At 50.3% G+C, this 26,626-nt stretch overlaps 1 protein-coding gene across 3 annotated transcripts in view; it reads left to right on the top strand.

Annotated features, from left to right (window-relative positions):
• EPB41L4B (erythrocyte membrane protein band 4.1 like 4B) overlaps positions 1-26,626 on the top strand; it is a 113,228-nt gene that overhangs the window by 48,509 nt on the left and 38,093 nt on the right. For 2 of the 3 annotated variants that reach the window (XM_008142120.3, XM_054727332.1), the window contains exons 7-15: positions 4,763-4,883; positions 6,123-6,210; positions 6,370-6,458; positions 6,768-6,837; positions 6,961-7,130; positions 9,405-9,514; positions 11,000-11,030; positions 14,701-14,734; positions 18,763-18,827. In XM_008142120.3, the coding sequence (XP_008140342.2) occupies positions 4,763-4,883; positions 6,123-6,210; positions 6,370-6,458; positions 6,768-6,837; positions 6,961-7,130; positions 9,405-9,514; positions 11,000-11,030; positions 14,701-14,734; positions 18,763-18,827 (778 nt within the window). Of the gene's footprint in view, positions 1-4,762; positions 4,884-6,122; positions 6,211-6,369; positions 6,459-6,767; positions 6,838-6,960; positions 7,131-9,404; positions 9,515-10,999; positions 11,031-14,700; positions 14,735-18,762; positions 18,828-20,568; positions 22,229-26,626 lie in introns of those variants that run through there. The other variant, XM_054727333.1, reaches the window with a different exon arrangement.

Genomic DNA, 26,626 nt, shown 5'->3' with positions numbered 1-26,626 from the left:
CTTGCAGTCCCACAAGGCCCACATGGCAGGGCCACATACTGTGTGTGTACCGAGTACAGTGTCTTCCCTTTAGGAGTAGAGACCTGCAGGAGGCTTGGAAGAGGAGGGCCCGGGGCGGGGGGAGATTACTAAGTGAATATGATCAAAGGAGAAAGGCATGTGCAGAGAGGTACCAGCAGTTAAGTGGTGTCAGAGGGTGAGGTTCAAGAAGCTGGGTAGGTGGGTGCCTTTGGACCCCTTTAAAGAGCACGGATTTCATGCTGTCAGCAATAGCGCCTTTGGAGGCTGGAGTTGGGGGTACAGTGAGGAGGTGTTGTTGTGATAAAAAGAAACTGATTAGGGCTGAGGTTTCAATACACACACACAGCAAAACAAACAAGAGCATTGTCCATGCTAGAAGGACATGGACATTAGACTTCGGTGTGGAGAGAGAGGTCAGGGATGACTCAGGGTAGAAGAAGAGCTGGAATCTGGTGGAGGAAACATGAGTGTAGGGTGTCTTGGCCGAGAGATGCCAGTGGGACCTCCACTAGCTTCTTGAGTATGCAAGTCTGACTTGGTGAGAAGCATCGCCAGGGGAGTCATCGGCATGTGGGTGGAAATTGGATGGTAGAGGTTTGCCTGCATTGACTATTCCATCCATGTGATGCATCCGAATGCACAAGAAACCGTCATTGCCACCGTCCCCAGCGCTAATTAAGAGGATACTGGTGTGTACCGTACGTTGCCCATAAGGAGTTTCAGCAGTACATCAGGTAGACATATGCTGTGGACTCATTTACCAGTGTGCTCATTGGCTTCCACGGAATAATGAATTATTCATTCATAATTACTAATTATTTTTGAACATCGTAATCAGATCTGCCTTCTCACTTTTGTATTTACCAATTTCTAAAAGTTGATCTCAAACGATGAAGTCAGTACATGCTTATTATAGAAAGCTGGGACAACAGCGTAATAGACAAGTGGATGGAAGGCAGGAACCCTGCGTCCTGCCAGCCACAGACGAACAGAGACTCCGTCTATGTGTTTAGAGTGGAGTGTTCAGAATGTAATTCTGTGCAGAGTCATAGACACATTTTTTGTATGATTTTTCTACTTGACATTTTTTAGTACACGTGTTTTGTCATGTTTGCACTCATCTCATCAAGATGGTTTTTAATGATTTCAGGTTATTCCCATTCTCTGGTCCTCTCATTCCTTAGTCCATGTTCTTATTCTCTACGGGGGCTTGGCATATAGTAGGTGCTCAGTAAGTGCAGAATGGATTTAATGAAGTTGAAGAGGCCCCCAAGGACTTTGATTGAAGGGGGAGCCTGCCCCTGAGGTGTGAAGGCATTGGTGGTAGAGGGGACCATATTGTCATCAGTAACTGTCTTTGCCAAGTACAGTGCCAAATGCTTCACATCCATATGCAAACCCACACAGACATTCTAGTGATCTTTACAGTCTGGGGCAGGCTGGCTCAGCTGTGGTCGACCTGAAAAGCAAGCTACCGCATTCACCGATGGGATGGGAAGAGGGGGCACGGAGGGACGTATATTCCTAATGCCACAGTCCTTATGGAAGTGCCGTAAGGATGTGTAATGGCTTGGGGGACTTGGAAATGGACTGTCCACTTTGACCGGGGGTAGATTTCCCCAGCTTGTCAAGTAGCCTCCATCCACCCTGGAGTTTCTGAGTTGCCAGGAGGTCACACCATCAGGCTTGGTGGCCCAGCCGCAGATGTCAGGATGTGGTTAATGGGATGAAAGCAGCCATGTCAGACCTGGGGTCCCCAGTCCACTGGAGAGGTTTCTTCCTAAGGCCAGAGGCACATTTGTAAACCTGTCTGTTGTCTTGAATGATTAGAGGATGAGGCACACGTCATTGCCCGCTCCCCTACGTCCCCCATTCCCCCGGTGATGAGTGCATCACCACCTTCACCTAGTCCAGCTGTAGTAGAACTACGTATCTTGCCCCAGAACCCATGCAGACCAGAACATCAGCTCTCCGTGAGCCCTTCCTGAAGAAACTACCCATCTGAGTGGAGCCACATTAGTGTAACGTAGATGCAGTCATTATGTGAGGAACAAATGGAAAGACTGGAGACTTAGACCTGCAGATGTCTACGGAAGTTCTTGTTCCGCTGTTCCTCCATGCCCCCTCTGCCCATCCCAACAGTGACTGCGGTAGCCTGCTTTCCAGTTCAGCCACAGCCGAGCCAGCTTGCCCCAGACTATAAAGATCGCTAGAGCGTCTGGGTGGGTTTGCATAACGTGAAAGGTCGTGTTTCCTCCCGAGCTTGAGCCTTGCAGACACGCCTTGCTGTGGTTGCCCTTGAGTTAATGGCGCTTCCAGCGTTAGGATGCGGTGGCCTTGCGTAGAGGCCGTGCTCTTTGGGGAACTAAATTTCCGGTAGATTAGAAATTGAATTCAGGCAAAAAGAAAAGCAAGGGAGGAAAGGAGGAATGATCATTTGTTGTGTGCCTGTGATCTTGTTTCATCCTTGTCGCAGGTAGTGGTTTACAGATAAAGATCAGAGACCCAGTGAAGTGCCTTGCCCAGGCCACACAGATAGTGTACGGCAGAGGTGGGCCTCACCCTCCTGTGCCTGCGCTCTTTCCGCCCGCTCCACGGCGGGGCCTGGGCTGCAGAGTTCGCAGACTGAGGGAAGTGTCAGGTTTTTTGTTTGTTTGTTTGTTTGTTTGTTTTTTAAATATATTTTTATTGATTTCAGAAAGGAGGGGAGAGGGAGAGAGAGAGAGAAACATCAATGATGAGAGAGAATCATTGATCAGCTGCCTCCTGCACGCCCCCTACTGGGGATCGATCCCGCAACCCAGGCACGTGCCCTTGACCGGAATCAAACCCGCAACCCTTCCGTCCGCAGGCCCACGCTCTATCCACTGAGCCAAACCGGCTAGGGCAAGTGTCAGGTTTTGCCAGCAGATTCTTGGAAAGCAGACATGCTATCTCACACGTGATCTCCCTCGGGCCCGTTTTAGCCCAGTCGTGGTGAGGAGGGACGCCAGCCCCCTTGCGAGCCCCAGGGAACCCTGGTCACGGTCTGGCTTCTCTCTCCTGTGCTTGGTGGTGTCAGTGGCCTTGTCCACACACAACCACTAAGCGCAGGGCTCCGCTGCCTCCCTTCGGCCCGTGGTGCAAGGGAAGAGTGGTTCCTATCAAGGAGACCTCTTCCCAGACTGCCCCTCTGGGCTTGCCAGGTCACCAGTTTCAGGGTGAGCCCGTAGTCAGTGGTCAGGGGTGGCCTCCCACCTCAGAAGCCCAGACCTCGCCTTTGCTGGGTCAGTACTTCCAGGGCAGTCTTCATGAGTGACTTTGCCCACCCTGACCCAGGCCACTGGTGGTCTCAGGGTTGCCATCCAGAATAGGGGCTGCATCAGGCCAGGAAACATTCACCAGGTCCCTCCCCGGGTCAGACACGGTCTCGTACAGTCTTCCCACCACCCGCTTCAGTCTGTATTAATGCTTCCTCTGTGTGATCGGGGAAGTTTTATCGACCTCTGCCAGCAGCTGGAGTCCTCAGCAGCCACACAGGCCTGGCACAGCCCACGTGGGGTAGGGAGAGGGCTGCTGGGGACACAGCCAGTTGCTGTCACTGGAGGGACTCATGCATGTGCTGGCTGGTCGGTTGACTGGATTTGTTGTGTTAAGCAGTAGTTCTCAAAGTATGTTCCCTGGGTCAGCCGCATCGACACCACCTGGGAACTTGCTAGAAATGCACCTTCTCTGGCCTTGCTCCAGACCCACGGAATCCGCATCCCTAGGGGTGGGGTCCAGCGACACGAGCTGTACCAAGCCCTCCAGGTGACCCTGCTGCACGCTCGCGTTTGCAGACCACTATCGTAGATCAGTGCTTCTCACAGTAACGTGCGCACCAGTTCCCTGGGCCCCTTAAGAAATGGCAGGTTTGGCTTCAGTAGGTCTGAGGTGGGCCTGAGAGTCTGCATTGTGAGAAGGCTCCCAGGGGATACTGGTGCTACTGGTCCGGGGACGACGGACCCCCCTTTGTGTAGCGAGATATCAGAGGAGCTTCTGGAGTATTCCTTTCCATCTTGGGGTCTGCTTCCTGAGCTGCAGAGGTGCAGGAGAGGTGGTAGATTTTCCCATTCGTGTCCTGGAGGAATGGGGCCCCTTGTGGGGTATGTGGTGAGAGCAAGGACCCTCAGTGGGGATCGCCCACATGGCTGCCCCGCCTCTCTGCATGACCGGCTCCCTCCCTGGTTCTGCCTGAGCTTCAGCAGTTGCTCCTGCAGCCCTCACGTCTCCTCTCCCCTCCCCGCTCCCTCCCTCCTTGCTCTCTCTCCCAACATATTTTTCCCCTGGATTCTGCATGTACTGAATTCTTGATTGGTCCTCTCAGCACTGCAGACCCTGGAGTGCTGCTCAGACCCACCTACTTCACGAGAGCTTTGTTAAATGAGTTCCTGGGCAGGTCCCTATTCCCTGCAGTTGCCTTTTTATTGCACATTCAGGCTCTACCACTTCGCGGGGGAAATATACTCAGGGCCTCCCCGGGCAGGAGCAATAATCGGGAGAAAGGCAGTAATCACTAAGATGACGGTGCGGTGCCCCATGGGAGGATTCTGAATGTACATGTGGGTGCCGAGCGGGAGTCGGGTCCTCCTGGAAGGAGAGAGTTATACATTTGGGGCACCTGTGCTTTCTTACCGTGCAAAATGCCTTTGGACCTGGTTGCAGCAGCAACGAAAAGCATTCAATGTCTCCTGTTTTTTTCTCCTTCTTATGACACTTGCAGCGGAGCTTGGGGAATGTGAGCTTCCAGAACACACCCCAGAGCTTGTGTCTGAGTTTCGGTTCATTCCAAATCAGACAGAAGCGATGGAATTCGATATCTTCCAGAGATGGAAAGAGTGCAGGTACCTTGACGCATTTGTTTTGTGATATGTAAGCATTTGCACGATTCTTGCATCGACTGTGAAACTGCAGCCCCAACTCTTCACCTCTCTCCCGTGCTTCAGTCCTGTTTTTCCTAAGGCCCACACGACATCTCTCTCTTTCCAGAGATGTACAGTAAGAACCAAAGCATATCCTGTTTCTCTCAATTACAGAGCCCGGGCCTGATCTGCTCATTGCTGCCAGGAATGCCCCTTCTCTCCTGGCCTGAAGAAAGTGAGGGGATGTGGGGGCGCTGCCTTGAAACATTCACATGCCTGGGTCTCTGTCCATGGTCTGAGCGTCTGGAGTGAACTCTTCAGATGTAGCCCATGCTGTCCTTACAGGGACACTCAGATCTGAGACCATGTGATTTCAGGACATGTGGTCACTGCAGCTGAAACCAGCCCTACCATTTATCTTTGGGCTTTTTTCTCCTTTCCCCCATACACACCCCGTCTGCTGCTTTTATGCCTAGGCTGCCAGGAGTGCCTACCCTCATGTTTCCCAGACATTAGCCTCTCTTCCTTCCCGGCCCATCTTCCCCAAACTCGGCCCTTTCCAAGTCACTCTGGGACTCAGAAATTCCTTCTGTTCCTCGGTCATTCTGAAGGGCATATGACTTTTCTGAAAATGGAGAGTGACATCAGTGCGTTCTGTTTTAAAATTTTTTTATAAATATACTTTTATTGATTTCAGAGAAGGAGAGGGAGAGGGAGAGTGATAGAAACATCACTGATGAGAGAGAATCATTGATTGGCTGTCTCCTGCACACCCCACACCCCCACACTAGGGATCAAGCCCGCAACCCAGGCATGTGCCCTGATGGGGAATTGAACCGTGACCACCTGGTTCATAGGTCGATGCTCAGCCTCTGAGCCACACTGGCTGGGCTGTTAGTGCATCCTTGTACCACATAGAAATGTGCGGTTGCAGAGTCATCTGCACCCCTGCACCTCCACCTCTCCCCCCTGCAGGCAGCTGTTGTGTTCCCCGCCTTTCCTTTGCATATACATACCTGTATCCTTAAGTGTTCACACGATAAACACTGCTCTGTCATCTTCCTGTCTAATGAACGGTCTGTCCGGAGGTGTGTTAGTATAAATGGGTGTCCCCCGTCCCTTTAATTGCTGCATAAGCTCCCTTAGTGCGTGGCCGTGCCCTTGAGAACCTTGTGGGTGTGCGAGCTGCAGTTTACATGTCTTTCCGTTGGTTTCTCTAAGGGGAAAGAGCCCTGCCCAGGCGGAGCTGTCCTATCTGAATAAAGCGAAGTGGCTGGAAATGTATGGGGTAGACATGCACGTTGTCAGGGTAAGAACTGGGCGCGTTCACGCCCTTGGGTCTCGCTGTGCCTGAGCAGTGGGTAAACGGTGGGCAAACAAAGTAACGTGGTGAGCGAACTGTTTTTGCATTCTGCTCTGTGACCCCCTGTTAGAACCTTCTACCGATTGTCACTTCATTTATTTGTAGGGAAGAGATGGCTGTGAATATTCTCTTGGACTGACCCCGACAGGCATATTAATCTTTGAAGGAGCTAACAAAATAGGCTTATTCTTTTGGTAATTTAGTTTTGTCTAATATTAAAAATGTCTTTTCCTATTTTGTGGTGGAATTATATGTGATGGATGATTATTGAGGGCTATTTGCAATCCGCTCTCCCCGCCCCCCGACCCCGATTCATGTTAAAGACACACCATTCTCTGATATCTGTGGGTGTATGGCATTGGCAATGAAACCTCTGGATAATCACGCTTAAATGAACGGATGATTTCTTAGCAAATCCAAGCTTTAAAAGTAGAGAGGAAACTGCTGTTGGATGTGTCGCTTCCCTGCAGATTGTGCTTTTACAATGTTTTCTCTCTGACCAGGCCTAAAATTACCAAAATGGATTTTAAAAAGAGCAAATTGACACTGGTGGTGGTGGAGGATGATGATCAGGTAAGCCTTGCTCCTGTCCTGTACTGCCCCCCCTCCTTTCACTCCCCCTTCCCCCGCCATGGATAATCCTCCATCCGAGTTCCTAATGCCACCGACACGAGAACCCTGTGCTTCCCCGCGAAGGGCCGGGAGCAGGAGCACACGTTTGTATTCCGCCTGGACAGCGCCAGGACCTGCAAGCACCTCTGGAAATGCGCAGTCGAGCACCACGCGTTCTTCCGACTGCGGACGCCGGGGAACAGCAAGTCGAGTAGATCAGACTTTATCAGGCTGGGGTCCCGCTTCAGATTCAGGTAGGCACCGCCTCACAGCACAGCCCGGCCTCGCCTCGAGGTTTGAAGGAGGCCGGCGGTGATCCGCTCTGTGGGTGGAGCCACGGGTCTGCCCGCCGAGGCTCGTGTTGGGCATCCTGTCCCTGCTTCTCTAAGGTCTGACCTGAAGCGCGTCAGCCGCTGTTCTCCTTGATGGAATGGGGGTAATAATAACAGAGTTGTTGATAGCTGACATGTGGCTTGAACTAGCCTGTCTGATTCAGTAAACACTAGCCACATGTGGCTGTTTAGAGTCATTAATATTAAAGGGATTTTTTAACCTGTAGTTCAGTCTCACCAAGCAAGTTTCGGGTGCCCAGAGCACACAAGGCAGGTGGCCGTCAGGCTGGGCGGTGCAGCTGCAGGGCGTTGGCGTCCCTGCGGAAAGCTCTGTGCACCGCGCTGCACCGGCTCTGCATGTACCAGCTCACCGTCCTCCCAGCAGCCTTCAGAAGATAGGTCCTCTCGTTATCCCCATTTTACAGATAAGCAAGCTAAAGGCCAGGGGTTATACAATCTGCCCAAAGGCACCGGCAGTGAGTGAAGAGCCAAGATTCAACCCCACACTTTAAGTCTGGGTCTTATACTTGAACCACTACTCTATTGCTTTGCACATGCCCATGGCAGGAAATCCGGGGTCACTGAAGAATGAGAGCAGGTTTCAGCATGTGTGTGAGTGACCCTGGGTAGCCTCAGTAAAATATTTGAATCTGAAAAAAGACAAAACACACAATTTATTTTGATGTACTTTTATTTAAGATTCTGAGACTGTGTCTCTCTCAAAATGCATGAAAACTCACTGGGTGTTTGTTAAAAAGGAGGATTTATGACCTCATCTAAGACCTTCGTAATCAGAAGCTGTGGGCGTCCACATGTGCATGTATGACTGAGGCTGGGCAGGTGCATTTTAAATGCGTTCCCAAGGTTGATTCCTGAGGCACAGTTACTGATCTGAGAATAGCTCTTACAAGACCTAAGGCTTCACATGTTTCATAACCTCTGCCCACACGTGGCATGTCCTTGAACTCTGTTTAAAGTGCCAACAGATCTGCTCATTTCAGATTTATCTACTGTGCAAGGGAGTGGCTGTGCACTTGTGTTTAAAGAGTTACTGTGTTTGAATGTATTTTAGAAAAAAATGTTTTATTGATTTGAGAGAGAGAGAATGGGAGAGGGAAAGAGAGAGGAAAAACACACATCGATATATGAGAGAATCATCAATCGGTTGCCTCCCATACACACCCCAGCCGGGGTCTGAACCTACAACCTGGGCATGTGTCCTGACTGGGAATTGAACCAGTGACCTTTGGGTGCACAGGATAACACTCAACAAACCGAACCACACCAGCCAGGGCTGTTTGAATGTATTTTTAAATGCTGCAAAGCAGGGGGCAAAAACCAAGTCCTTCCTGAGAATAGACCCACGGGGTTCTGTGGAGGATGGAGAAGGTCAGCCTGCAAAGGTTAGCGGAGACATCGCATGGGATGCTGATGTCTGCTCCAGTCGGAGTGAGGAGGGAAGGCCTGCGGGGATGGTGGCCAAGGCAGGATTTTCCATCCTGGGAGGCAGCTCCCCCAGGAGTTGGCCCAGACCAGGCTCAGGCCCCCTTCTGCTCTCTGAAGAGAAGCTTAGAAGGAAAGGCGCGTTTGGAGATGAGGTTGCCCCTGGGAGGACCTTAGAGCAGGTGGCCAGTGGCTCCCTCCATGTGATAAATCATAAACCGAGAGTGGCTGGAATGAGGCCGTGACAGCTCAGACAAAAACAGCATGCCCCCTGGACACCAGGCAGCTCATCGGTTGAGACCCAGAAAGCCTTGGTGAGAGACCAATGTTTCTCTTGGCATGGCGAGCGAAGCCGAGGTTTAGGTCAGTGGTCATTGGTAACGGCCTCTTAAACGATTTAAATGTCTGCGTAATTTGTTTCATGAAAGGTTATTTCACATGTGCGAACCAGTATTCTTTTAGTCAAACATTCCAGGTACTGGAGCCTGCTTGGTTTGTGCAGCCAAGTAGCCGGTACCTAAATTGCACGTTTTGTCCTTGGATGGAAGTGCCTGCCTCTGTCCTACCGCCGGGATTTGGCAAAGCTGATTTTCTTTCCAACTGGAAGGCAAAACGTAGTGTGTTCTTTGACACACAAGTCACGATAGGTTGGAATTGACACCGGAACTCTGGGCAATAAAGTTCACGTTCAGATATGTGTAAGGTACTGATGCTCTGATACTGGTGGCGTGCAATAAGATATTTACTTTCCAGTGGGCGGACGGAATATCAGGCGACCCACGGGGCCCGGTTACGAAGAACCAGCACCTTCGAGAGGAAGCCTAGTAAACGCTATCCGTCCCGGAGACATTCGACATTCAAAGGTTGTGTGCTCTCCATTCTGCCTTGGGATCTGACGTTATGCTTTAGCTGGTGAATCCCTGAGGAGCTTGGGGAGGCAGATTTTTTTTTTAAATCCTCTCTAATTTCTCCTCAAAGGGAACCATTTTAAAAATATATTGTTAGCCCTAGTCAGTTTGGCTCAGTGGATAGAGCCTTGGCCTGCGGACCGAAGGGTCCCAGATTCGATTCCGGTCAAGTGCACATGCCTGGGTTGCGGGCTCGGTCCATAGTGCAGGAGGCAGCCAATCAGTGATTCCTTCTCATCATTGATGTTTCTCTCTCTCTCTTCTCTTCCTCTCTGAAATCAATAAAAATATATTTTAAACAAATATGTTTTTATGGATTTTTGGAGAGGAAAGGAGAAAGAGATAGAAACATGAATAAGAGAGGGAAAACATCCATCGGCTGCCTTCCGCACACCCCTAGTGGGGATCAAGCCTGAAATCCAGGCATGTGCCCTGACTGGGAATCAAACCGGTGACCTCTTGGTGCATGGGTTGACGCTCAACCACTGAGCCACACCGGCTGACCAGTGAAGCAGATTTTGAAGGCACTTCCTACTGTTCTGCTTTGTCATTCTAAAGCTTTTTATTTTATTTTTTTAATTACAGTGACATATAATACTGTATTAGTATTTTAGCTGTTGTCACCTTACACCTCTCTGTCCGGGTCTTGGTGTGGCTGCCCCAGAGGGGAGGGCCCATCCTAATGCTTGACCCCTGCCATGGCCCGAGAGCTCCCCCACGCTCCAGGTTCTGTGTTTCTCTTCCCCCTCCCGTCCTGGTCTCCGTCCTCTTTTTCTTCCTTCATTCTACTGACAGCTTCTCCAGTCAGCGTTGTGGCATCTTTGGGGAGCTTTGAATGGTTCTCCATGCTGCATCCTTTTTGAAACGAAGTAGAGTCTAGGTAGAGAAGCTCGGCCTCCTGGCGTGGCCCCTTCCACAGACTCACAGCCTGGCCCTGTCAGCAGTGGCTGCCCTGCGCCCTTGTAGGTTCATACGTGTATTTTAGCCATTGACACCTTACACCTCTCCGTCTGGGTCAAGGCCGGGAGCTCTTTGAGAGCAAGGGCTGAGTCCAGCCCCTCTGCATCCCAGAGCGCCTGGCCTTGGGAACTCGCGGAGGGCAGATCTCAGGGGAAAGGCCACGTACTTTTTTTTTTTTAATTTCTTTATTGATTATGCTATCACATAATTGTCCTCATCCCCCCATTCCCACCCCAAACCCCTCCCCACATATGCCCCCACCCCCCTGTTGTCCGTGAACACTGGTTAGGCTCATATGCATGCATACAAGTCCTTTGGTTGATCTCTCCGCCAAAAGGAGAAGCAGGCGCGTGGAGACTCTGCCTCCTGGCGCGGAGGCTGCTCTTAGATCTCAGAAATGTCTTCCCCCCCTCATTGTCATCGCGCGGTAAAAGTGAGAAAGTTCTCTAAAATGTCGTGCTCTCTGTTTTTGTTTTACAGCAAGCAACCCGGTGATCGCCGCTCAGCTCTGGTAAGTGCCCCCAGGCTCTGGGGTGCAGCTGTTTTCTCTCTCATATTTACTTTCAATATTGACTTTTCCCTTGATACAATTAAATCGCCCAGTGCGTCTGCTGATCTTCTTTTCTTTTTCTGCGGCCTGGCTGTCCCCTCCCCCTGGCTCTCAATGAGTACACAGTAGAAGGTTTCAAGACAGTTGTTGTTTTAGGAAACACAGCTGCCTTGTTTGAATAGCTCTGTGCTTTGTTTGCCCTCACAGTGGGTGACAAAGGTGAAAGGAATGTGCACAGCACATGGTGCTCATGGCATTGCGGGCAGCGGTGGGAAGGGAAGGCCGTGCTCTTGAGCAAAAACTGTGTAAGAGCAGGTGCAGGATTCGCTCCGTGACGGGCAGGTTTCATCGTCCTACAGCGTAGAAGACCTTTATTAAAATTTATTGAAATTAAACTTTATTAAACTTTATTGAAGTTCCTGCAGGAAAAAGAACTTGTCGGAAGACTGAAACTCTAGCACAGGAGCCAGCCAACTTTTTCTGTAGCCAGATAGGAAATATTTTAAATATATTTTTATTGATTTCAAAGAGGAAGGAAGGGGGAGAGAGAGAGAGAGAGAGAGAGAGAGAAGAGAGAGAGAGAGAGAGAGAGAAACATCAATGATGAGAGAGAATCATGGATTGGCTGCCTCCTACACGCCCCCCACTGGGGATCGAGCCCGCCACCCGGGCATGTGCCCTTGACCGGAATCGAACCTGGGACCTTTCAGTCTGAAGGCTGGCACTCTATCCACTGAGCTAAACTGGCTAGGGCCAGATAGGAAATATTTTAGACTTTGCTGGATGTGCTGTCGCTTTTACAAGTCCTCTGTCGCTGCAGCACCAGCGCCACATTAGACCATATGTAAATGAAGGAACAGGCCTGTGAGCCAGTCAAACTTGACCACCATCACAGGTAGGCCCGGGAGTGGTTTGCAGCCGCTTCCCCAGCACATGTCTTCTGGATCTTTCCTGTTCATTGGAATCACCTGGTCAGCTTTGACGAGTCCCTGTCAGCCAGGCCACACCCCAGGCTAAGGGAAGATCTGAGGGGGGTGGGGCGGGGGCAACAGGCACCTGTGGTTTTGAAAGCCCCCAGGTGGTTCTAGCGGGCGGCCCAGGTAAGAACCCTCGTCCTACCTCGAATGTGCCTCTTTTTCTCCCTCTGAAACAACTGTTCTTCGGGGGGTGGACAGGCTGGTAGAGAATCATAGAATGTAGTTGTTTCAACTCTTGCATCCAGGCTCCAGGGCCTGACCAGGAGCCCAGTTTAGTGAGCCTCTCAGCTGTCGGAGGCACAGGCCTCAGGCTGCCAGGGAGCATGGTCTCTGAGATCGCAGTGGGGCTGTGCCATGCACTCTGGACAGCTGGCAGCACACGTGGTGGAGCCGGTAGCGAAGCCCTGGTTGGTGGGGAGACCCCCTGGCCGGGAATCAGGAGACTGGCCCCAGCGTGGCTCTCAGCCAGCTCTGGGGCCTTGGCCCCCCACTTTCTGGGCCTCCTCTTTCTCACTTAAAAAGAAGGAGGCTGGGCTGGATCAATGTTCTTTTCAAAGTTTTTTAGGCCCCCAGAAGAAACCTGCCATGGAGAACAGAGGGACGTGGAGAACATAGAGAACTGGGGACGAAGCTGAGTGGGGAGGGAGGGGCCAGCGCCTGCTGCTCATCTGTCCCTCCCCCCAGTACCCCAAGGCTCTAGGTCCCCACGGTTCTGGAGAGCACAACTGGCCCCTTGCATCCCACAGCTGGAAACCCAGCCTCGAGGCTTTGACTTCAAACTACCTGCACTGCCTCCTGCTGGGGCCAAGCGTCCAGCGCTGTGTCTAGGTTCACTTCTCAGCACCTGAGGAAGGGGGTCAAGGGTCCTGTGAACTGCTGGTCATCAGGCCCTGCTCCCCGCCTTCTTCCTGGGTGGGAGGAGGTTGCACAGTTCTGCCTGGGTTAGCTGAGCCTCCAGGCTTGGCCCTGTTTCTAGCACCCCTGTGGCAGGTAGTATATGCTAACAGTATTGGCTCCTTTCCCCGCCCTTCAGCATGTCTTGCTTTTAATTCTCAGGGGTTTGTGTGTTACAGTGTTTCTTTCCTTTGCTGTTTAAGGAAGTGTTTTGTGTGTTGGCTTTTCCCTAATAAAATTACATTTTCCACTTAGCGTCTAGTGATTACATATATTGGGAACCAAAACAGACTAAAAAGAAAAAAAAAAAAATCTCCCAAAAAATAAATAAAAGAAACCCCAAGTAAAGATACCCTTTAGGAACCAATGAGCTAATAACCACTGTTGGCAGCTGTTTGATTGTTCTCCGCAGCCTGTGGAGCCAGGGTGAGGAGGATTGCTGTGGGAGCCAGGGATAAAATTGCGCTCTGGGCTGCAGAGGTGATACCGGAAAATAGCACCTTGCAGAACACTTAACCTGCCTGCTGCAACCCAGCCCGAGGTGAACCTGGCCCGGAGCCTGGCTCCGCGCACTGGCCCCCTCGGAAAACGGGAGCACAGCGCCATTTAGACCCCAGCAAGGCTCATAACAATGACACGCTTCCCTCTCGTTGTTGGAGAAGCAGTAAGCCTTGATTTCAAGCACAGCGCCCTAGCAACACAGCCTGGTGGCGGTGCTGCACGAGGGATGCCAAGCCTGCGTACTAAATACCACGTTCTGTTTTACACCGACCGTCCACCTTTTTTTTAGAGTAGTTACACTTAAAGAGTCCCATCAAAGTAGGCTTATGCATGAGGACCCCGAGCCTCCTTGGCTTAGTGGGAACGATACAGACTTTAGGATCGAGCAGATGTCCATTCCAGTCCTGGCCCTGCCAGTGATTAGCTGGCTGACCTCGGGGTTTCCTAACTTCTCTGTTGGGCAATCATTCCTTTATCTATAAAATGAGGTGGTGACATTCATTGACCTCATAGCCTTGCTGTGTGGACTAAATAACAACAGATGTGAAGTTCCCAGCCAGGACAGAGCCTTACGTGGAATGAACATTCCAAGGTGGTGGCCAGCTCGCGCCTTCATTGCTGTTGGCAGTGGGGCCCAGAGAAGCAGGTGCTCGGAAGGGGTTGGTGGCTTTCCCTTCAGCTGGGGAAAACTCGGAGCGTCACTGGGCTGCCTGGAGCCCCGCCCCACCCAGCAGTGCCGGGACAGATCTGGAGTGGGAGTCAGAGTGACCGGGTTTGCCTAATTGGAATGACCTTCATTTTGCCACCAAAACTTGACATCACAACCAGGATTCTGGAATGGTACCCACTTGCTTCTACTTGTGAGCTCTGTTGTGACGAATGAAAGTTGCTGTTTGGTGTCTCCGGTTATGAGCTCATTTAAGCAGCTAATCAAAAAGAAATAGTATCTGTGAAAGTTCCCAACAGAGTAGATAGGGCTTAGGATTAGTTTATGATTGGTAAATACAGGCATACCTTGTTTTATTGCGCCTCGAAGATGTTGCAGGTTTGGTTTTGTGTGTGTCTGTGTTTTGTTTTGTTTACAAATTGAAGGCAAGGCCCTCTACCAGCAAGAATGTTATGACTCACTTTATTGTGAGACTTGCTTTATTGCACTGGTCTGGAACCGAACCTGCAATATCTCAGAGGTATGCCTGTAAATCAGTGATGATGCTGCTTTACAACCTATTACATTGTAATTTTTCTTTTCTTTCCTTTAGCTCTAAAACAAATCCTGAAGTCCACAATTACCAGGTAAGATACTGCTTTTAAAGGTTTTTATGTAATACTTCTTAAAGTTTTTAAGCTTTCCACATTGAGCAGTTGTTTATAGACAGATTTTAAAGAAATAATAACAATATGGTTTTCTGAGAAAACGGAGAGAGGAGCATCTCCTCCCCTCCCCTCCCCCACCCCCCTCCCCTCCTGCTTCCTCTTGATCCTCTGAGCTGCCTATTTCTTTTCACCGTGTCAACTGGCAAGCAGCAGGGACAGATGTGTAAGTTTCTGGGGGGGTCAAACAGACTCTGAGTGGCACTCAAGTGAGGCCACTGCATGTCCTAGTGTGTTCTAGGCCCAGGGAACGTGAGTCCCTTGAGGTGCGCCTCCAGGAAAGAATGTCTGGCCACATGTTTGAGAAATGTTGCGTCCTTCATGACCTTTTTAGATCTTACAGTGTCCCTTGGGGTGTCCAGCATACTGAGAAATCCTGCAAGAAAGACATGTTGTTGTTTTTTCATCCAGTGTTTCCCAAGATCATTTGATTATTGGACACCTCCCCGACCCCGCCATCCAATAAAAACACTAGCCTCTCTCCTCACCCCCCACTCCCCACTCCCTGTCCTCTGGTGGTGCACCCAATAACATCGATGCAGCGATGGCCTCTGGAACCTCCTTGTAAGGCATTGGGCTGGGCCTGTCCTGCAGCAGGGGCACAGATCCGGTGCCATGGCTGGCGGTCTGCTCTTTCCCAGGCTGGCCAGCAGGGCCACACCCGTGCCCGCCTGCCCATCTCACCCTGTGGGTAGCTCTCGCTGGCCATTCAGTCTTCTACAACCTGGCGGCGAGTTCCTTTCCTACATTTATTTCTCACCACTGCTCATCACAACGTAGGCTCAGTTCTCCGAGAATTACCTCTTTGTTGCCCCATAATTTCTTCCCAGCATGCCTTTGACCACACTCGTCTGCCTGGAATTCCTTTGCCTCCTACCTGGATAGAGCCCGCCTCAGAAGCCATCTCCTTCCCAGAGCCTCTCTGGTCCTCTTCATTGGAGGTCACCAGCACCAGTGGTTCCCAGCCCTGCCCCACCGTCCGGCAAGCTTCAAACAAATAACTGGTGCTTGGGCCTCCCCCTGCGGGGACTGGATCGGGAGTCTGGGTATTAGAGAGCATCACAGCTCCAGAGGTGGTTGTCGTGAGCGGCCAGCTGGGGAAGGAACCCTGGTGGGTGAAGTGCCTTCACTTCCTCCGTTGTCATTTGCGCATAAGAGGCAGCATCCACGTCTGATGACCTCCCAACTTGGGATCAGCTTTCTTGTCCTGGGCGTTGTGACTGTCTAAGGGGCACAGCTCGCCCAGGTTTCTGTGCCCTGTCGCCAATCTGGTTTTGCATGTCCAGGAACAAAGCGACTTTATGAGTTCGCGTTGGAGCCTTGTTCTAACTCGTCTCATTCTTGATCTTCTGCTCCTGTAAATAGTAATTCCTTAGGTGGGAGTGGGGTCCCCAGGAACATTATCCTTATGAGGGCTCCTCATTATGCTTCAGAAGAAATTGGTAGTATCGTCTTCCGTACGGGAAGTCATCTTCCCGCTGTGCAGAGCCTGCCCGTGACTTCCAGGTTTAGGGAATAACACCTGAAAGGGACTTTGCACAGGGGAAGGGCCTGGTTTCCTGGTCTCCTTGCCTTCTTTAGGTTCTTGATCTTCTTATTCAGATGGTTTTTTGTTTGTTTGTTTTGAGGGATCTTCAGGTCTGAGAGGCTGGGATGCTGTGGGGGGAGGGAAGAGTTGCTGGGGATTGCTGTTTGAATGACATGAAAAAATAAATGAAGCAAAGCGGTCCCAGCTCCGTGCGCCCCGGCGGTCTTCCCCACAAGCCTCGTGGGTGAGCGCTCCCTGCACGCTCTGCTCACGGTGAACAGTGAGGCGATCGTTGGTTGCAATCAGATCTACAAAATCTGTTTCCTACGCATTGTTGTTCTCAACATTTTTGGCAACCACTGGACCTCTGTGCCTCGCTACTCTCAGAGGTTCTGCGCTGCTCTGTCAAGGATCGGGAGTCAATGGACCGGGAAGGGAACATCCTGAGAAGTGGCCCGATAAGCATCTGAGTGCTGAGAACGGGTTTCAGGAGGATGGGGTGGGATTGCAGCGTGTCGGATTCTGAGCTCAGCAAGGCTAGCCAGCTGCGAAGGATGGATTGCTGTGTTCCCGCTGAGGACGCTGCTGGCATTTGGGGAGGGACAGTTCTTCCTTGTTTGGGACTGTCCCTAGAGTTACAGGATGTTTAGTTTCCCTCTTCTCTGCCCAGTCGTTAAAGGTAACCCCCCTATGGTTTTGACAAGCAAAAATGCACATATATATTTCCAATTGACCCCAGGGAACATAACTTCCCCGATTGAAAACCTTCTGGGTTAACATTAAAAAAATACTCCTGGCCGAAACCGGTTTGGCTCAGTGGATAGAGCGTCGGCCTGTGGACTCAAGGGTCCCAGGTTCGATTCCGGTCAAGGGCATGTGCCTTGGTTGCGGGCACATCCCCAGTGGGGGGTGTGCAGGAGGCAGCTGATCGATGTTTCTCTCTCATCGATGTTTCTGACTCTCTGTCCCTCTCTCTTCCTCTCTGTGGAAAATCAATAAAATATATTTTTCAAAAAAAAAAGAAAAAATACTCCTGGGCAGCTTGTGAGTAAATTGCCAGAGGACACCGAGGAAGGGTCTGGAGTATCCTTCTTCTGGGTCCCTGTGGATACGGAACCCACCCCGTCTCCCAGGAATCTGATGTGGTTGTGTTTGAAGACGGAACAGGAGGGCCATCCCTAATCTGTCACTCTCTCTTGTTGAAGACCCCATTGGTGGAGCCTCACTTGGGGGCCAGAACAGTTGGGCTTTGGGCCAATCTTCTAAACTCTCTAGGGTTCTGTATCCCCTAAAAGGGCAATGTGAAGAGAGTGCCTGGGGGAGATTCCAAAGCCCTGGTCACCCCTCGGATTCTGCTGCGGAGGGATCTCTTCCAGATCCACTTCCCTGCAGCCCTTCCTACCGGGGGGCTGCAGACTTTGCTTGCTGACAGGCATCTTGGAACCGAGAGAGGCCTCTGGAATACAGAAGAGGCAGCAGGGAGGGCATCTGGGGTCTGGGAACACAGAATGAACAGGATTGCTGAGAATTTTCCACAACAGAGAGGAGCCTTCTGCTTATTAACGAAAGCAGCAGGGAAGGGAGACGAAGGGGAGGACATAATTAAAAGAGGGATGGCGGCGAGACCGGGGTGGCTTCAATGCCAGGCGGGCCTCATTTGCCAGGTAGAAAGTTTAGCCTTTTGAGAAGCACCCTGGCTCCTGGCTACGTCTGGGACCGCTGCCCTCTGCAGGCCAGACGTGGATGGGCACCCGCCACCCAGCCAGCCCCTCCAGTCTCTTCCCTGGGTCATGTTGTGGGTCATCAGCCTGGATCTCTGTTCCCATGTTAAAGTGGACCATTTTCTCCCTTCCCTTTTATCACGATAACAAGTGCTCTGGATGATTTGGGGGGGTGTTTTGGATCATGCTTTAGAAAATGACTTTTACTGCTCAACGGAGAAGGAGGGTTCCCACAGCCTACGGTACCCCTTCCCGCCCTTGTCTGTGTGCGTGCAGACGTAGGTGTTACCCGCGGTTGCCGTCATTTCCAGCAGTGACAAAAATGGTTTCTGAACATTGCCGACCCCCCTCCCTGTCTTTCTGGCACCTTCCGTCTGTTCCCTTGTTCCCCCGGGAGAGGTGATTGTGGCCTGTCCTGGGCACTCTGTTGGGGGACCCTTTCAAGGCCGATGCCTTCCCCTTTCTTCCCGGGCAGCTTCCCGGCCCCGGCCTTTGTCCAGGGGAAATGTGATCGCCTGGGAAATGTCCCTCGCACCCCCGCCACCCCCCGCACTGCCCCCACCCCCCGGCTCCCAGTCAGCGTTCAGTTATAGCCTTTCCATTCACAGCCCCTTAGGTGGATGCCAGTAAAAGAGAAAGTGAATGAAGACCATTGAAATCCGAAGGTCATCGAATAATCACGTTTGGTGTTTTCTTTCTAGCCTCAGTATCATCCCAATATTCACCCCAGCCAGCCACGGTGGCACCCTCACTCTCCAAACGTAAGGTAAGTGCCTGAGCTCACAGAGCTGCCCCGACACAAGTTCTTTTCTCCGAAAAGTTCAGATTCTGCTGAGTCATGAGTTAAAGTTCTGCATCAGCAGTTGCTGTGAAGAGTGGCCTGTCACGGCCGAGATGAATCCTGACTGAGCAAAGCAGAGGCAGCCAGCGAGACTCTGGATTTGCTCACGTTATGCTTTATGACACCAAAATGAATCGGGCTGGGGTTTTTGTTGTTTTGTTTTTTTAAGTCATTCTAACCTCAGAAATTTTGGGTTTGGTTTTGTGTTAGAAATGTTACTTAAAATGTCTAAGTAACATTTCCCTGTCCTGAGAATTCATTTATAAAAATATGACCAAAGCGTGGAGATTTTTTGGACAGTTTTTTTTTTTTCCAGGGGTGGAGGGAGGGCTTCCTTTTTTGGGGCAACGGATCTTTTTTCTACACCTAGGGGTCAGTGAACTTTTTTCCATCAAGGGCCAGGTAGTCGGTATTTTCGGCTTTGTGGTCTCTGTCACAGCTGCTCAGCTTTGCCATGGTAGCCCAAAAGCAGCTGCCACCCGTGTGGAAGTGCCTGGGTGTGGCTGTGCGCCAATGAAACGTATTTACGATAATAATTGGCTGTGCTTGCTCCCCTTGGCCCTGACCCACCACGACCCTTCCTATAACCACACCGGCACCTGCCTTGTGTCTGTAGCCAGGCCCGAGAGCGTTTTCACGCCAGCTTTGTCAAGGCAGACGTTCCCTTTAAGGTCCGCTTTCCTGGGTGTTTCTGCTCAAGAAGCTCTTTTAGAAACAGAGCTGGTGAGGTCGGTGCGCATGGTTATTTCTTGGCGAGGCAGCCTTGCTCTGTGAGAAAGCGCCGAGGACGGAGTGATGGAACCAAGTCTGGTGGGAGCAGGGCAGACGGGGCACCTGGTTCTTGACAGTCCTGACCACGTTTTTGGGGGGGGGGGGGACCCTGTGGGACAACAGTGCGGTTTTAGCATAAACACTCGATACTTGTGTACCTTTCAAAGCAAGTCAAACTAGTGCAGTAATGATTCTCGATGTTTCTGGGTGGCCAAGGCAGTTTATTTTGCAGACATGAGAAACAGAAGAGATTTATAGGAACCGTATTTTTAATAACCCTGTTTGGACAGAATTTTAACACTCCTTGCTGCCGAGTGTATCACATTCGTTTCCTTCGGAGGCATGCCCTCGCCCAGCATTCCACAGGGCGATTCTGAGGAAGGCTGGTACCAAGCTCCTCTCCGTGGCCCGCCTGCCTGGGAGCTTGTGAACGCAGATTCGTGGGCCCCCACGCCTGCTGATCAGACTCTCTGGTGGTGGGGCCCAGCATTTTGTGTTTCATCAGGCCCTCCAGAGAGTTAGAGAGGCGCTCTCTGAGATACCTACCCCAGGAAAAGACAGCTCATGGTGCCAAAACTTTTGGCAAATGCTGCCTGAGACATTCACAGGGCACATTCCCATAACGGCCCGAGGCGTCCCCTAGCAAAGGCACCTGGCTTTCCCCAGACCAACCTTGCAGGGGTGAGGGCCCAGCCATAGACAGAGCTTCTCTCCCCTTTGGGGAGTTGGTAGGCGACCTGCAGTAGAAAATCCATCCATTTCCGCTTGTAAGCCATTCCCATTCCTGCCGTTCGTGGTTTACCCTGCCCCGTTCCCTTTGTGCTCATGTTGTCTCACTCTCTTCCGAGCTTCCTTCCCTCCCCCCCACTAACCATTCACTCTGCAAACGAAACAGGCCATCCTTTGAGGATGACAGGCCGCATTGGAAAGCGCCGGCCAGTGCAGATGACAGCCATCTCGATTATGTCCACAACCAGAACCAGAAGAACTTAGGAGGCGTGCAGAGTGTGGTGTGTCGCGATAAACTCATGACTGCGCTTTGAGGGACCGGCCATCTCGCTTCCATGCTCCATCCCAGTGGCATTCCATCCCATGAGAGGTGTCTTGGCGTCGCGTGGCTGCGTTTGTAAAGGTGTCTGAGGAATAGTTCTGAAAGGCGTTTTCCGTGTCCGTGTAAATACTGGAAAGTAATCCCCATAGCTAGTCCTAACGTACTGTTGACTGCAATCTCAATAAAATGAAGGTAGGTAAAGGCTCAGGAATCACGCTGATGTTCTGATTTTAAAATTGGAGTAAAAGTCTATGTGTATTGTATTGCTCTGTACCTGATACTGCTTTGTTATTTAATGAGTGGGACCAAATAAAACCAGGGAAACGTGGGAAGATAGCTCTGCAGAGAGTACCAGTAACATGGTGGGGATGGAGATGGCTGGGGCCCAGCCTCTGCCATTGTGTGATCTTAGACAAGCCATTGCCCCCTTCCGGGCCTCGTTTTCCTCATCAGAAAAGACTGGGTTGGACTAATTGATCGTCAAGGTCCTTTCCAACTCTAAAATTCCGCGATCCATTGAAATTTACTATTTCTAGGCTGAGGCTATAACATTCAGACGATCTCAGAGGAAAATGGCAACATCCCCTTCTCTAACAGAGGCCACCCCATCCAGAAGCTAAATGAAGTGTATGAACTGGGTAGATGTTCTATCATGCAGGGAGACTCTGAATTTCAGGTCCGAGGACAGTTTAGCCACTTGGAATTTTAGAGGTTTGACTAATTAATCATAAGCTGCATAGCATCCGTTTTGGTAGGATTTGCTGCTCGAGAACAAGAATAATTTTTTTAATGTCTTAATGATTGGTGCTGCTAACTTGCATGATTGCAGAAGACATGATTATGGATAGGTGCTGTCGGAATTTGCAGAACTTGAGGGTTGGGTGTTTACCCTAGACTTCACTCTTTTATAAAGCTACATGCAATCTGAGATGCATATGGCTTAAGATTTTAACGAAGTTGTGCCAAAGCATTCTGTAGATGAGGATAGGAGGGGTGTTGCACAGTCTTTTGGTAGAACCAGGAAATTAATTTGTTGTCTTTTAGGATAGAACTTGTACCAATATATTTATTTTCCCCCATTTCAAGCCACGAGTCAAACATCATTTCTCTCAATAGGTAGGCCTGAGATGTTTTTCCTTAGTATTTTTGTGAAGTCAGTTCCCGTGCCATTTTTATAGATGTCATCGTAAATTCGGCCCATTTCAAGCCTTTAACAACATGTCTTGACATCCCTTGAGAATTTTATTGCTGAAATCTGAAAAATTTTCTTTGGCTGCCACAAACACCTCTCCAGAAGGAGGGAATCGGCCGCGCACCCTGCACGGTGGGGTCTGTGTCGTAGAAACTCCCCCTAAGACATTTGTTTACAGGTATATTCCTGATGCTCCCCACGTCCTGATGCTCCGTGTCTGTGCTGCGTCCAAATAAATGTGTTCTGAAGCTTTTAATCTTATTGATACGTTTTTACAAATGTGTTTCCCAGGAATAAAGATTGTTCTTGCTCGTTTTTGACTCGACCTTCATTTTGTGCTGCGCAGAAGGACCATTGGTGGATGACGTAGGGGATGTGACCGTGCGTTCTCGGACGTCTGACGGAGCGTTCCGTCAGGTGGCACGGAGCAGCTCGTGCTAGCGTGATTGAGGCTGCCCTTGGGGGGAGTGGCTCTTAGAAGCAGTGGCGGAGGCATGTCTTCATCGGGAGCAGCTCTGGGGAAGGAGCCTGGATCTGGTCCCAGGTGGCGGGGGGGCGGGGGGGGGTGTCCTATCCCAGTCCTGTCGTGAGGGCGGGTGTGTGTCCTGGACACACAGGACAAGCTGCTGTTCCAGGCGAAATGACGTCCAGCCCTGTGTCTGCGGCCCCCTGGACACTGTGTACTGTCTAATGCATCTAATAAATACCTTGTGCTTCAAGCAGCGTGCGTGGGTTCAGTTGTCTGCAACCGAGAAAGTCTAACCAGTTTGCATTCTTCTGGCCTCCTCCTGGTTATATCACGTGGACACTGTTTATTCCTCAACTGCACATTGGATGGTGGTGGCGACCCACTCAGCTTCTGGGAACTCTGTGCCCTTGGCTTCTATGGGGTCTGATTCTCCGGCCCTGGGGCTTTTTCTTCAGTCTTTGTAACAGCTCCATCTCCTGTCATCCTCTGAACTATTGCTCTTTCCCAGGAGTCCCTCCTCTGCCCACTGCTCTCCTCACTGTCACGTCTACCTGGGTCTTCTCATCCCCTCGTGACTTTATGGTGCTGCCAACACTGAAACGGTTATCTCTCTCTCAGACTAGACTGACATTTCAACTTGTATATTCCAAGCACAGCGCAAACTCCACCTGCCAAAAATTAACATTTCTCCTCTCTCACCAAAAGGGGAAAAAACCATTTACCCCAATTCTCTCTTTTTTTACCCAAGGTAAGAACTTATATATCATTGGCATCTCCTCTTCCTGTCGCCACGCGTATCCAGGCAGCCCCCAGATCTGCTCAGCTCCCCCTCCTCGGTATTTTGTTCAGCCGCCCTCTCTCCTTGCCGCTGACCTTGATCTTTTCTCTGGCTGCGAAGTGCTCTTCCTGATCTCCCTGACTCTGATCTCTCCTGACAAGCGATCTGAAACACCATCTGATGGTGTCATTTCATTGCTTGACATCTGCCAGGGTTCTCCATCACCCACGGGATGAAGCCCAAGGCCGTCTCTGTGGAATCCCCCTGCTCTCTGCTCTAGCTAGCATAGCTCCCATCCCTCACCCTCCTGTTTAAGCTCCTGCAGCTCCACACTGCATGTAGTTCCTGACATTCAGCATACCCTGCTGTCACTCCCATCTGTGCCTTTGCAAACACTGTTCCTTCTGCCGAGAATGCTGTCACTCCCCTCCCCTTTGCCCAACTCCTGCTCATCACTCCCGTTTCCACTCAGCCTCGGTCTCCCAGGGATCCTGACTGTTCCCAGCTCTGCAAACTGTGCTCCATTCCACTGCCCCCACCCCATACATAGCAGCGGTGCACTTTGTGTTGACACTGCCTCTGCGTCTCCTCCTGGAGCCTGTACGCTCTTAAGTCTGACGTTGTGCCACCTCCACCTTAGTTCCCCAGTGCCTGATGGGTAACAGGTGCTCAATGAATGTCTGTTCGACAAATTAATGATCCCACACTCACTCTAAAGGAAACATCGAAGCAGCGAACAGATAGTTCATATGTCATCTCTGAGCTGGTCCAAAGGTATCTGAACAGCCGTATCCAGTGTGGGGCATCACATTTTGAGTAGGGCATTGACCACCGCGCATGTTCTGGCTTCAGCTTCATCATCTGAATATCATTCGCTGTGTCTGTGGTGTTCTCCTTAGAGGCATTGATGTAATGTTGAGTGTCACTGCCTGGCAGAGAACAGTCCAGCTTCAGTATACTGGAATCCCAGGTAGAGTGACATGGACCTATGGTAATATACAGGCGCTGACAACCACACGTGTGCTTTGCACTCTACATACGTCACTTCACTTGATCCCCTGACCACTCTGAGGTCGGTGATGTCCTTTTCACACACGGGAAGCTCCGGCTTAGAGTTTAACCAAGCAGCTTGCGCATGGTCCCATAGTCAGTCGGTGGTAAGTCAGATTTCTGACTCCAAAGCCTGTGTCCTCTACCTCTGCTCTGACGCCTCTGACAGCTAATCATCCTGCCATTTGGGACCCCATCGATTCCCATCTCCATGAGACTCTTAGACGAGTTCACTACACTCACGACCACCAGAAGTCTCATCCATACCCCTTGTATGCCACTGGGCTAGTAACTTTGTCCATCACCTTTGCCAAGGAGCTAATAACCCCATGACTCCCCTCTTCCTGTATCCCCCACCCAGATATCTAGGAACCGTTCATACCTCCCCAACTCTCCCAGCAACCTGGTAGCCCTGCCCATGCAGGCATTCATTCAACTACAGTCTCCTTTCACAGGAGCAGAGGTTGAGCATTATTTTCTTAATGAACTACTCATTTCAGACGATCCACTGCTTCCTTCTGGAGAGCTCACAAACTAGTCATTTCTTCTGGAGTATTACCCATCACCAAAACCAAGCTCAGTATTCCACAACGGAATTCGCTTTTTGCATTTTAGAAACTCAGGTACTTACTGGTCTTGCATCACCATTATTTCTCTGAGATCCCTCAGAATATCGTAACAGTGAACTGACAGTGTCATCAAATGGATGTAATTCATATGGACTGGAAGTCTTGAAGTCATACCAGGTAATTAGCTTGGCCTTCAAAACTCTCTTGCCTGTTTCGTCTCGTGGTCTACCATTTCCACTGAAAATGATTTTCATTAAAGTGAAGACGAAGGAATAAGGACATTGCAGGAGTCCTTCGTTTTTCTTGCCTGTTAATATCACACCATCTTTCCAGGTCAATGAGTCCAGCCTCCAGGGTCCTGCTCTGAACACAGCTAATAGATCGTTTTTGTTGCCCTTGACTTTCCAGCTTTTAAAGGGCCCTTTAAGATCTGAGCTCATCAGAGAACTCCCTGAGCAGCTGTATTGATCCCTTTGGATCAATATTTCCCAAACTTAGCTCTGACTTAATTGCCCGAATCTTCCAAAATTAACCAGGTGAATACCTTAAATAGGCCTAGGATGATTCGGCTTCTGCCATTTTGTTACAGAAGGCAACAGACAAATGCCAAGACAAGGCACAAGGGGGAAGAGATAGAGAAAAAGCAAACGGCTGCTCACGGCAGGAGAGACCCTTTGTACAGGAAAGGTGGCACATTTTAAGCATCCCCACGGGTATCTCAGAGGTGAAACAAATATGAAATTGGCATTCAGCTGAGCCTCAGCAAAAGAAGAAATCCTCAGTAATTCTGCAAATAGGTCCTATTTCCCCCCAGACTGGGGAACCAACAAATGGTTTGGACAGCTTACTAAAAATGGAGTGGTCGGGGTGAGACCTAAGAACCTCCACTGTAACAGTCATCCCAGGAGAGGCAGGTGGGCAGGTGCAGGGCCTCACTTTGGAAAAGCAGTTTCCTATCTGGTTAGGTTTGCCCTTGTTTAATGGCTCAACTTTTAACTAAGTAGAGGCCACCTTTTTTTTTTTTTTTTAAGTAGCATGATGTTTAAAAGTAAATGGATGGCCATCACAGTTCTCAGATGTTTGTGGCGGATTGAAATGAGAGATGTGATACTGAGTCTCATCCCAGGAATGGAGTTAATGTTGAATCCTGAGATGGCTTTGCATTTCTGAGGCAAATTAGGTTGGCTTCCACTTTTCATCATTTTCCTACAAAAGGCATGAAGATTCCTGCTGCAGTCCCCCTTTCCCCTCTTCCCTTCACATGCTGCAACCATCCGGACTACATCAAGCTTTCTGCCCTAATCCCTGACCAAGTCTTCTATTTTCCTGCCACATCACACTTTTGAAAAGAGACAAACTTACATTTGGATTATTGTTTTTAAGAAGGTAGGAAAGTTCATGTATATCATTATCAGTTTTGAAATATAGGCCACATAGGACAATCAATAGGACATGAAAGCATATTTTTTCATTTAAATTATAATTTTTGTATAAAAGGTAAGATTCAGCCGAAACCGGTTTGGCTCAGTGGATAGAGCGTCGGCCTGCGGACTCAAGGGTCCCAGGTTCGATTCCGGTCAAGGGCATGTACTTTGGTTGCGGGCACATCCCCAGTAGGGGGTGTGCAGGAGGCAGCTGATCGATGTTTCTCTCCCATCGATGTTTCTAGCTCTCTATACCTCTCTCTTCCTCTCTGTAAAAAAAATCAATAAAAAATATTTTAAAAAAATAAAAGGTAAGATTCATCTGGGGTGGTTCTGAATAAAATAAAATTTTAAAAAAGTAAATGGGCATCTTTGCCAGCAGCTGGATCTTTCTGCTCAGTATGGTTTTGCACATCTCCA

This window comes from Eptesicus fuscus, chromosome 15 (genome assembly GCF_027574615.1).
Source record: "Eptesicus fuscus isolate TK198812 chromosome 15, DD_ASM_mEF_20220401, whole genome shotgun sequence".
NCBI lineage: Eukaryota > Metazoa > Chordata > Mammalia > Chiroptera > Vespertilionidae > Eptesicus > Eptesicus fuscus.
Note: the sequence above shows the minus strand (reverse complement) of the source record. Positions and strands in the feature narration are given on the sequence as shown.